The sequence below is a fragment of the Ictidomys tridecemlineatus genome, chromosome 6 (assembly GCF_052094955.1).
Source record: "Ictidomys tridecemlineatus isolate mIctTri1 chromosome 6, mIctTri1.hap1, whole genome shotgun sequence".
NCBI lineage: Eukaryota > Metazoa > Chordata > Mammalia > Rodentia > Sciuridae > Ictidomys > Ictidomys tridecemlineatus.
The window spans coordinates 82,733,741-82,746,757 of record NC_135482.1 but is presented as its reverse complement, the minus strand read 5'-3'; the positions used below and the strand labels follow the sequence as shown (position 1 = coordinate 82,746,757).

Below are 13,017 nucleotides of genomic sequence, written 5' to 3'. Positions count from 1 at the left end.
AATACCTCTGTATGTCCACTCTGGCCATTTCACATCAGTTGGTTTCTCTCTTCCTTTCAGTAAGTTATTTTAACCTTTTGTTACTTTTGAATTTCTACTCCCGGGAAAATTCCACATTGTCTTTGAATATATCTGTTCTCTTCTTCAAGTATTTTCATAAACTCAAATCCATCAAAATAACTGACCTTTATGCCACCTTCATGTTTCCCTTCTTTCATTTATAAGTTACATTTTTTTGTTATCGTCTTGAAATCTCTAACCAGTTCTTCAATTCTTTATCCTCTCTCCATTCTTCTCAATGTGCAACTTAGCCTTTTAGAACATTTTGTATCCTCTACTCTTAAAATTAATCTGCTGTGGGCTGGGGCTGTAGCTCAGTGGTGGAGCACCTGCCTTGCACTTGTTAGGCAGTGGATTGGATCCTCAGCACCACATAAAAATAAATATATTGTGTCCACCCACAACTAAAAAAATATATTTTTTTAAATGAATCTGCTGCAACTGAACTAACCTTTCTTCAACCTTGGCATTTTTATTGTTACGTCTAAAGCACTGCTAATCTGAGATTGCATTTTAAAACTTCTTCAAAGATGTGGGATAATCAGGCACAAACATACCAGCCACATCACTGGTTCCAAGGCAAACCGACCTGGTCTGGAGGCTCATTTCCCACTCAATAGTTGCATGGCTAGGTCTTGTTTACAAAGCTGCTCACTCACGCATAGGACAACCTCACCAGAGAGAGACTAGCTTTGAATCAAGAACTCAACTCTCAACAAAATGGCACCTTTTCCATATCCTAAATTTCCCTTGTGATGCTATTCCCTTCCCCTTCCTTCTAAAAGGTATTGCTGCTGTCATTGCCCTAATCTTCCTGTCCCTTCCATGTCCCCTCTCCACCCCACACACAATGCTACAGCTCCTACAGAAACTCCTGGACCCCATACACACACCATCACCATGTTTCTATGACAAGACCTGGAAAAATATGTCACTGACATAAAACACAAAAAATGATTTTATTCTCAGCCTGGATCTGTATCTCCCTACTTATATTAACTCTCATTCTTTTTTCTAACTTGACTCAATTCCTGTCACCTGATTTCTCTTTCTCTCTAAAATGACACCTTTTCATATCCTAAATCTCCATTTCTACTCCCTTCAACTCATCCTTCATCTTGCTTTCTGTTCCTCAATACCTAAAATGCTCTTTTTGTCTTTGCAGCTATAACTCATTTATCCTCACCTCCTTTTGATCTATATATGCATCTTGATACACAATAAGAGACCCTAAAATCTTCTTAATATCCCAACTAGATCACGTAATAATAGCAGCCTCTTTTGTTAGTAGCTTTAAAAATCTGACTCCTTCCCAGAAGCCTCTGTAAATATTATACTCAAGTTTACATCAATTAGACAGTTATACAAAGGGTAGAAAAGGGCACAAGAAATGTCTAAAGAGCAACCTTTAAAAATAAATCTACTCAGAATCTGACCTTATATCTATCATTGCTTATTTAATCAATAAATAAAATGAATGGGGAAGCAGGAAAACAGAGAGATTGTCAATGGGAAATGATGGCTAGGAAGAAAGATTATGAAGAATTATAAGTATGAATTTTATTCTGAAAAAAAAGAGGGAGCTTTACAGACAAATGTACATTTAAAGTTTTTAACTTCTAAAACAATCTGCACTCAAAAATGCAAATTTAAATTTGAGCTTCATGTTAGTGGAATTAAACTTATCAAATAATATTTACCAAAGTTTTGGGTTTTATAAATCATGAAGTAGAAACAGTTTTTTTTTTTTTCCAAAAGAATTTGAAAGTTAGCCTCACATTTGTTAGAAGTCCAGTTGAAACCAATTAGGGACTGCTACTTTATGCCTTTGCCAATCTACAATTCAAGGAGACCAGCAGGTACCTGCCAGGCTTTTCCTGATTAGACCTGATTGCTCTCCCTTACTTCACCTTCTCTTGTTTTCTCAGTAGCCTTTCTCTCTTCTTCAGGATTTCTCTTTGTTTCCATGTTTTACCTATCCCTGAGTCTCTGACATGAGACTGTCCCTTCCTTCCTCCTGGCCGAGTTTTTGGTGCCAACCACTGGTATCTTGTAGACTGTCCCCTAGCATATTCTGCAGTGCATCAGGCATTCTTGGGGCTTGTTGCTCTCTTTAACCCCAAACATAGGGGGCAAGTGCTGAATAAATGAAAAGACCAGAACTGGAATAGAACAATAAGTCACTGACATAAAACACAATCCATAAGAAAAGCAAAATAACATAAGGATATAAAATGTGATACCTGATGGGCCAGAATATAGATATTGTGTCCAACATCCTTTGGGGAAACACCATCATCTCCGCCTTCATCTTCCCCATGATCACATTCTAATCCTTGGTTATAGGCATTCTTCATCACATCTACCTAATGGGAGAAAAAAAAGAACAACAAACAAGGTTTGAAATGCCACAACACACGTTTTAGATTTTTTTGTGTCATAATTTAACATTGGGAAGCTTCATGAGTCTCAAAAGTATAAAAGACGTATAATGAAAATATCTTTGAAAACTCTTTAAATGAATATGTAGTCCTGCAATCCTACAATTCTTGTCTTCCTTGAAATTTTTGCTTTGACTTTGAATGTTAATTGTCAAAGTTCACACGATTTATGAGAATCTGGAACCCTGAGAAACATCCATTATTTAGTGAGCCCCCACAAGGGAACAGACAGACATGGTTTTGGATGTGGTATAATAACAAACAACAGTGATAATAATACTAAGTGAAAACAACAGGGCCTCTCCCCTCAAGGAACTTACTTCCAGTGGACAGTCAGCAAGTCAAGAACTGGTATTTTTCAAAAAGCTATTGCACAGTTCTGTTGCTGAATAAATTCATAATTCATTGCTCTATTTAACTATAGGATTGGGACACTGCTGCACTTCTTAACCCACTGCTTATTATTAGCAAATCAAGATTACTAGCAAATCAAAATTTTAAATAAATTTGAATGATTTAGGTTGAATTAGTATGAAAAATTCATGACTCAGAAATATAATATAAATTTATTGATAACAAAGTCAGGTGTAGTAGCACATGCCTGTAATCCCAGCTACTTAGGAGGCTAAGACAGAAGAATCACAAGTTTGAGGCAAGCCTGGGCAACTTAGTAAACTCATTAAACTGTGTTAAATCAGACAGTATCTTATCTCTCTTCTTGACTCCATTATTTACTAATAAAGAAAAGATAGTGATGTCAGCCTCCCATCGGGTCTCTCCATAGCACCAACCACGGTGTTGATGCAAATGGGACTTAATCACTGTGGCACTGAGCTATATGGCTTGAGTACATCCTCAACACCTTTGAAACTTGCTGCTTTAAAAACATATCTATGTTACTTCATAATTTGCATGCTGTAAGTAAGAAGAAAAATATAACTTCTACAATAGGAAGATATTAATAATATCTGTGGAATCACCATCAAATCTCTGCACAATTTCCTCTAGGCCAAGCATTGTGTAACATTTCTCAGGTAAGAACAACTACAAAAAATACATATTTAATTTTACTTTTCAAATAGGCATACAATCTGGGAGATGTCTTATAAACAATTTTTACAAACCTTCCTTACATACAGTCTTTCTGTATCTATGGGAAATTTGGTACCCCCGAGGATACCAAAATCTGGGGATGCTCAATTTCCTCATAAAAATGATGTAGTGTTTGCATATAATCTATGCACAGCCTCCCTTATACTTTAAATTATCTCTAGATTACTCATAATGCTTAAAACAATGTAAACACTACATTAATAGTTAATATGCTGTATTGTTTAGGGAATAATGACAAGGAACAAGTCTATACATATTCTGTACAGGCACAATTTTTAAAAATTATTTTTGTTCTGTGATTAGCTGAATCCACAGATGTGGGTGGGACTCCTGGATACACAGGGCTGACTATACTCCCCAGACACTATTAAACTAAAGTCAACTTTTTTTTTTTTTCTGGCAAAAACCATTTGCATATAGTTTAGTAGAGTGTAACAATCTGGCTAGGAGAAGTACTCAGAGTGGATAAAATGAATGAAGTCATAGGACCAATTCCTATAGACCTTTGGAAGCACTTGTAATGGTGAGTCATGATGTTCTATTAGGTCTGGGCAGAGGAGGGAAAGTTGCTAGCCTTTTCTTCGACAGGCTTATCATCATCCTCTCCCTTTTAGACTACACATTATTTTTAAAATTTGTTTTAATTAGTTACACGTGACAGTACAATGACCTTGACATATGATACATTTGAATCAGATGGGATATAATATCTCATTTTTCTGAGTATACAGGTTGCAGAATCACATTGATCATGCATTCACATATATACACACAGTAATAATAATGTCTGTTTCATTCTACTATCCTTCCTATCTCTCCAACCCCTTCTCTCCCCTCCCATCACTTCTCTCTACCTAATCTAGGGTAAAGCTCCTTCCCTTTCCCTCCCACCCCTCTTCCCTATATAGAGGTAATCTTCTTCTCCTGCTCTTCCTCTCTTCCCCATTTTGAGTCATCCCCCTTATATCAGAGAAGACATTCAGCATTTGTTTTTTAGGGATTGGCTAACTTCCCTTAGCATAATCTGCTCTAATGCCATCCATTTCCCTGCAAATGCCATGATTTTATTATTTTTTAGTGGCTATACATTATTAACACAATTTAAAAACTTTTCCTTACCAGTTCCCTGGGTCTCATGTTGAAAAGAATTCTCTCTGCATTCTCGCTGTCATGTCTGCTTTCCATAATGGCCAGCAAAAGCTTGGAGGCGTTGTTCTAGAGACACAATTGAGTTAATGCACATATAAAGTCTATTTCATGGACTAATGATCCCCTGCGTTTGTTTTAATTGAGATTTCCAGGACCATTTTTTAATCAAACAGAATTGAAAATTGACCATTTCTTTTGTCTTATTAATGTTTTAAATTGGATATTTAACTTCATTGTCAATACAAAATAAATCTAATGAATCATAAGAGATATCACAAGGGATATTTTAATTATTGGTGAAAAGATGCTTTAAATACAAAATTGACTATATATAAGTAGATAGATATACATATTTATATATATAGAATGCAAATATATTTTCCTTCCTTATTTCCTAAATAGTCATTTGTATCATGACATTTTAATAAGAAATAAAGTGAACAGGAAATGATGACATATTTTATAGAAATGTCATAAACTTAAAGAAGTTAGCACAGTTGTTTTTGAAATAAAATACTATTAGCAAATCAAAATTTAAAATAAATTTGAACTATTTAGGTTGAATTAGTATGAAAAAATTCATGAGTCAGAAATATAATATAAATTTATTGATAACAAAGTCAGGTGTGGTAGCACATTCCTGTAATCCCAGCTACTCAGGAGACTAAGACAGAAGAATCACAAGTTTGAGGAAAGCCTGGCAACTTAGTAAGACCCTGTCTCAAATAAAAGTTAAAAAAAAAGTGTGTGGGGGGGCGCTTGGGATGTAGCCCAGTGGTAGAACACTTGCTTACTATATGCAAAGCTCATATTCAGTATTTGGACTACGGCAGAATAATATTTTTTTTTTATGGTTGGTTGTTTCATTTTGCCATACTAGAGATTGAACTGAAGGCCTTGCATGGGTAAGTGTACTATCACTGAGCTAGGTTCCTAGCCCAAGGATAGTATTTTCTACTTTTGCTTAATAGAGAACAAAATAGCTTATAATATTTGATATGCTCTTATTTTATTTATAAATATATTATATCAAATATTTTACTTAGAGATATAAAAAATGTGTCTAAAACAATTTGCAATCCAAATGGGCAACACAAAGTTACACAAAGTCTTATCATAGAAAGAATAATTTCCTAGACATTTTGAATGACCACTGCAGGCTTGGCTAAAAGTTCAATATGCTATCCTCTGCTACAGAGCTGGTTCTAGACATTATGAAAAATGTTTCCATACACTATGATTTTAAATAGTGCTGCAGTAGAATTTTGGCTGGCAAAAAAATACCCAGGAGATATTTCTACAGAGTTTTGTTATATTCATTTAGACCAGAATCTTAATCTTCACATATAATCTCTGATAGCACAAAAGAGGTAGAGTCAATGGTTTTTAAGGCACTTCAAAGTGAGTCAAAGTTAATATCTTTTACAGAATAAAAAATTAAATTCAATCAGCATTCAATCTAGGTGGACAATCACCACACGAATTTTTGTAAGATTATGTAAAGTAATTCCACTGTTTAATTTTAGTACTAAGTTCTATCCTGCTATTCCAGAAGTACCACATGAAGACTATTTTGAAGTGACTGACATTACAAGATGATGAAGATGAAGAGCTGTAGATGGCACCAAAGCCACTGACCCACAGGGATCTTAGTACTTTTATCCCATTTTCATTTTTTTCAGATTTGCACCAATTCTAATACCCACTTTCATAATGTAGGATCCTGCATAAACAACATAACTAAGAAATATGATTTCAGGATTAGTGGAGAGCTTAAATCCTTAGCGCCATCTGAACAGACCTCCCCAGAATTCAAAGCTCACTCCCTGGCAACAGGAGCAGGGCTTTCTAACGAATCACACGCAGCAGGACCAATACATAATAGCTTAAAAATACATCCAATTTCAGAATGCTATCGGCAATATGGTATTTTTTGACCAATTTTCTTTTTCATACTATGTCAGAAGAATAGAAAGAAATCTTATAAATGACCTCCTAAAATCTGAATCCATTTTAAAGTACAAGACCCTATATAGGCTAAAAAATCAAATGGAAGAGTCAGAGTTAATAGGGGGGTTTTCTTCCAATGGAAGCCAGAATCTTCAAAACAAAACAAAACAAAAAATATTATCTGTTTACAAACTCAACATTTCATATTTACCAATGATAAGAAATGGAAGTAAAAAGTTTGAAAAATTCATAAAGAATTATACTATGAGTATACAAAATATAAAGTTATGAGCAATTAAGCAATCAAATTCAGTAATGAATGATATAAAATAAAACCTTAATATTTTTAATGCAGCATCTGTATAATGTTATAGAAAACTTATAAAAGCTCCATACCCATGAAAGCCCCTCAAATTTACCAATGTACATCTTACTGTCAAGCAGACATTGTTTTCATGTTAACCAATATAAACAAAACCTCAGACTGTTTAGAAAGCTACATTCACCTCATTCTTTAAGTAAAAAACTATACGTCAAATATTTCAAATCAAATCTATAAATTTGGTATTTCAAACAAATCTTGACTTATCAAACTATTGTATTTTAAAAGATATAAATTGTGCTTATTAAGTAAAAATTAAAGAAATCTTTGTTTAAAAGTATTTTTATTTGGATAGCTTATATATTTGTACTACTAAACCATACCCATTTAAGATTTGTTGTTGTTTTTTTTTTTTTTTAACATAGGTCTGGATTTGTAAGTAACCTATATGTCCATACTTTATTTATTTATCTATGTCTATTATTTTCAGCATGGGAGATTAAAATCAGGAGCACTTTACCACTGAGCTACAACCCCAGCCATTTTTATTTTGTATTTTGAGACAGGGTCTCATTAAGTTAGTAAAGCTGGCCTTGAACTTGCAATGGTTAAAGATAAATTTAAGATAAAGTAACAAAAAGGTTTTATGTAACTCAAGTGAAGCTGACTGTCATAGAGGCCCAGATGCTTCATTAACTGAAGCCTGCAGCCAGCAAGTCAAAGGGCACAAGTGCTGTCCACGTGGGGACCACCTTCATTCTGTCCTGAATGGAGGAGCTCAAAGCTCACGCAGATGACAGTGGAAAAATACAAATGCAACTCTTCTGCAAAAAGAAGCAGCACCTGCTTACTAGGGGCCTGTAGCACAACCTTCACATGACTAGGACATATGTATATTCCATCTGATACTCAAACCTGCATTTAGAAACAGAATCATAAAAATATCATTTCTATTCTTCTTGGCCATAAATTTACCCAAAGTTCAACTTAATTATATGCTTTCTATCATATTGGATAGCCCTGGCTTTGCAGAGAAATTGTATTTATCCCTGATTGTGCTTTTTTAAACCTGCTCAACACTAAACACAATAATGTGGTCTTAAATAATTTATTTCAATTGAATATCATGCCTTAGAATTTGGGATATATATAGTTTCTAGACAAATATTCATTTGTCTACTTTCATTTGAACAGAAAGTTCAAAAAGAAAAAAAAAATTAAATGCCCCTGTGCTTCTGAGAAACAGAACTGCTGAAAGCGGGTACAAGGCTTGCATTAAAGGACTCCCTTAAAGGCACTGCGAATATAACAACATATTTTTTGAGAGGAATTCAGATTCTAATGTAAAAGGGATTTGGAAAGAAGACATAAAACTAAAATATGTCACTCCTTTGACGTTATCTAATTAATTATGACCTGCTGTAGCCCAGGTGGGCTATAAGTACACGGTGTGGTCAGTGTTCAGCACATTTAGCTTCTCTGTATAATGAAAATTACAAAATAAAAACAGCAAGGAAGTAGTGAAACAAAGTGGCTGCTTGAGAGAACATCCACACAGGAGCTTGCAATTGAACATTACCTCAAAGTAAAATTTCCGTTTCATCAGAAATTTTGCGAGCCTTTTGATTTTTAAATCTCTTTCTGTCAACTCATTAGTTGAAAATCTGATCACATCTTACATTTGACAAATGCTGTTTGAAGACTTAGAGTCAACTCTGGAAGGGAGTTTTATGTAGGGAATGTAACTTTTCCCACTGGAACAGCAGATTTTACTCTACCTTTAGCTGGAGCACCAGGTCCATTCGGTATTTACCAAGAGGATTTATGTCATTCAGAATCAAAGCAATGATGATATCAATTCCATTGGATTCATGAGTAGCAATGCAGGTCTAGAAAACAAAACATTTGTAAAATAACCTTTTATTTACAAATGAACAACACTAGATACAATAGGACATAAAATAGCAGAATCACCTTTATTTTTTGACCTTTAAAACATAATTGAGATTTAACTTTATTTGAGTTATTCTTTTGTGTGGAGTCTTTTAATTGATTGGTATTAGGTAAGAGGCTTTGGACGCAGAGCATTAAGAGAGACAGATGTCTGTGAATGCCTATTTTTAAAATGAACTATTTTTTTTTTTCAGAATTTCAAAGACCACTGATCATGTTAAATACTCTTCTGGCCAATAAATTTTTAATACAGCCATCAACAGAGGAGCTCTTTAAACTTTCCAGTTTTAAGATTTCACCCATCCTAAGAGAATATAAAAAAGGGAGATCTGTAGGTAAATTTTATAGGACTGATGTAGCACTTTATTTTAGGTGCTACTTAATGCTAAATTGGGGACGAGAGGTGGTGAGCACGTGCTGGACAGCAGCAAAGACAGATGATGTGGGAATCTCCTAATATTTGGTGGGGGAAACACACTGTCAGGTATGGTGTATAAGGGAACATTTTGACAGATTTCTTAAACCTGGGTGATCTATAGAGAGATATTTGATTGGGGAAGTTCCATAAAACATCTCGAGACATAAATATGCACATTTTGAAGGTAAAGATCTACTGTGCTAGGGTTCTGAACTTAATTTTACAGAACTTAAGATTCAAAAGGTTTGAGGGCTAGATTCGTGGGACTATGTTACAATGGAGAACCTTGCCATAGAGTTTGAAAAAAATCTGAAAACTTGCTGAGTTAAATGAGAAAGGGTAATACCAAGACAAGTCTGAAATGACTGCTTTTTAGGATAGGCCTCATTTTTCCTTTATACAAGGAAACTGTCCGTCCCCTGACACAGAGGAACGGCGTTTTCCATCCACCTTTCCCATGATTTCCTTAGGTTCTTCTGCCCATGAAATGTTTACTAAATGTAAAGGGAGTCTAGTTGCAGTCCATTTCTAGAATTTGCTAGCAACCTTCTTTCCTTCCATACATTTTCAGAGCATGGGAAATTATATGTGGGGTTAGAGTTATTTTATTATTAGTTTTTACTTTTAGAACTTACTTGGTATTAATAAATTATCTTCAAAACTCAACTTCATCCTCTTATAAAACCAAGAGTTAGGTACATTCTAATAGGCTGCCCTTGAAATAATAATAGAAGTGCATGGCAAACATATTTTCTGTTATAGATAGACATGGCTTTATCAACAAAACCAAATCTCTAAATTTGCATATTTTTCCTTAACTTATAAATTAACTGTTAGGTTTTCTTGTATCCTTGCCCTAGGAAATTGAAACAGAATCCAAAAAAATTCAGGGAAAAATTCACAAACTCACATGTGCCTTACAAAGAAGAAAAAATTATCCCTATAACAAACTATTTATATCAGTGATTCTCATGTTTTACTTGTTTACGTTTTATGTTGTTTACATGTTTTATGTACCTGTAATATATATGTGTGTGAGTATATGTTCCTACATACACACATAGTCACTCTATATGTGTATATAATTTGCAATACAAAAGTAAATTTCTTTTTCTCATTTCCACTCTATCAACAACTGATGTTTGTTCTCAATGGCTTCTTTAACATTTATATCCAGAAATGTCTGTGATTGGAAAACTCTTTCTGCGTAAGCCTGTGCTTATTATGATGGTAGCTCTATAAAGCTTGTGTGGATGCAAAAATATCATTTGGCTCCTCTTTCCTCTACTCACCAAAAGTTATGTCTTCTCCCATAATGTGTCCTTGATATCCAAAACAAAAAATGGAATAGGAAACCTACATTCTAGAAAACAGTATTGAACTTTGTGCCACCCTCCAAAATTAATACAGTCAAAAGAGCACTCTATTTAGATTCAAAATCTAAGGTCTTGAGTTTTAGAAACAACTCCACAACTAACCAATTCTGGCACTCTGAGACACTGGGAAGTCACTTAATCTCTTGAGTCCGAAACTATTCATCAGCAAAATAGGAGCAATAACATCTCCTTCATAAGTTTTACTGTGAATATAAAAGAGAATATACACTACCCCCAGTAGTAGGGCAAAAGGAAGTTTATTCTACAATCCTGGAAAGATTCACTACAGATGAAAACTGAGCATTGGGGGAAGAGACATATTTTACCTTTTGTTCAGTAATTCTGACTTTTATCTTGAACGTTTTCATGGGAATTTGCTTTTATGATGAAATTAAATAAAGATATGGCACAGTATTCACTACTCTATAATTCAGTCTTTGTATGTTTTGTTAGGAAAGTAAAAATGTCTGGCAAAGCAAGAAGAAAAATCCTTCAAATGTACACAAAGGTTGGCTGCTTCCCTAACTTGGCCCTTTGCTCGTGAGTCATGACTACTTTTGCATGAGGAACTGCTTTCACAATTACCTGATTTTCATGGCACGGACCCTGGCAATATTCAGTCAAGCTCTCCAGGGTCTGGTTGACCAGCGCTACATTCTTCTCATTGATGTAGAGACCCAATAGGCCCAGGCCGCCTGTTGTACTCCCACAAATGCAGTCCAAAAACTGGAGGGTCTCACAGACAAGGTTGTAATTTGTCTTGTTGTTTTGATTTCTCAAGAAGTTCTGAGGGCAAAAGAAAATACATCACAGGGGTTAAAAAAAAAAAAAACCTATACTAATTGCTTTCAAGTCTCTCTCTCTATGTATTTTTTACTAACTCAAAAATATCTCTGAGGCAGTGAGGGATGGAAATGCTCTTTATAAGAAAGTGCTCACATTTGCTAATTTTCTAGAAGGTTTAAGATGGGAAAAAGCCTACAGGTTTTAGCTCAAGGTTCTGTATCAACTGTACAGTTCATAATGAACACTTCTCAATGTCCCCCGTTTAAAACAACTTAGTAAGGGAGAAATAATAAGTATGAAAAGGAGGAGAAGAAAGTAAAAGCAAAAAGCAGTTCATTAGAGAGAGAAATAATCAAATTTCAAGTAAAGGGTCCCTGACAGGTAATGCCGCTTCATTGTTTGTTGATTGTAATGATAGCACTTGGAAGCATTGTCAAAACTTTCAAAGAATTAACACAAATCTATATAAAAGAGGTTGTATACTGCTTTTTATAGCAAAATCTCTTATCAGACCCATGGCAAGGTGACTGGCTTAACCAATAATAGTACATCCAAACCCTGATATATTGTGAGGCTATAAAATGAGGCACATCAGTATATACCGATAAGCATAGCCTAACAATATATAAGTTAGAAATAAAGTATATTAATTAATAAACAAGTAAATTGGAGGATACTATGAAATGTGTATTCTCTTTAATAAAAGGTTTACACACATATCAACATTTACATGGGCACAAAAATTTCTACAAGGAAATACAACCTATTAATAGTGATTTTCTTGAGGAATAAGCCTAGTGAAATAGTAAGCAAGAAGGAAGAGTTTTATTTCTTAATACATTGCTTATATTTATTGTTTTAATTAATTTAATTTATTCATTTGAATTCATTTCTACCATTTATTATTCTTAAAACTATTTTACATGTAGTGATTCCCTATATTGTTTGATCCCATACTCCTATCAGGAAAATGTCCAATCAAAAATTCTATAATCTCTTATACATTCCATACATCTGTTCCCTACATTGACAGACTGGATGGGTTAGGACAAGCATGTAGGCACACATCCAGCACCCTTTCTCTAGAAGGAATGCTTCTGGATTGGCTTGCCAACTATGTTGCAGAAGCTCTCCCCAAGTTGTGGTGGGATGGTTCACAAGAGTAATGACTTTCAACATCATTCCTGAGCTTCTCATTCCCGTGGGACATTTAGTCCAATATGTCTTAACCTACCATATTCCACCAATTCAGAGCCCTTGCACTCTAGATCCTCACCAGAAAACACAACTTCATAATCCACTGTCCTCTACTGGGGACAGGTGGTCTTATAGTGAAAATGGAAGATAAGAGGCACTGCAAATTTCAGCCACTTCCACTAGAATTTATTAATGGATTCTTTTGCCAGCCGTACCACCTGGAAGGGTGGCTGGGCTGGCATGATGGAAGGT

General features: G+C 34.7%; 1 protein-coding gene across 3 annotated transcripts in view; it reads right to left on the bottom strand.

Moving 5' to 3' along the window:
* Positions 1-13,017, bottom strand: part of Itpr2 (inositol 1,4,5-trisphosphate receptor type 2) — a 471,319-nt gene that overhangs the window by 132,039 nt on the left and 326,263 nt on the right. For all 3 annotated transcript variants that reach the window (XM_005328880.5, XM_040280879.2, XM_078015042.1), the window contains 4 exons: positions 11,368-11,568; positions 8,814-8,924; positions 4,734-4,829; positions 2,304-2,426 (listed from right to left, as the gene is read on the bottom strand). In XM_005328880.5, coding sequence (XP_005328937.2) covers positions 2,304-2,426; positions 4,734-4,829; positions 8,814-8,924; positions 11,368-11,568 — 531 coding nt within the window. The remainder of the gene's footprint in view (positions 1-2,303; positions 2,427-4,733; positions 4,830-8,813; positions 8,925-11,367; positions 11,569-13,017) is intronic.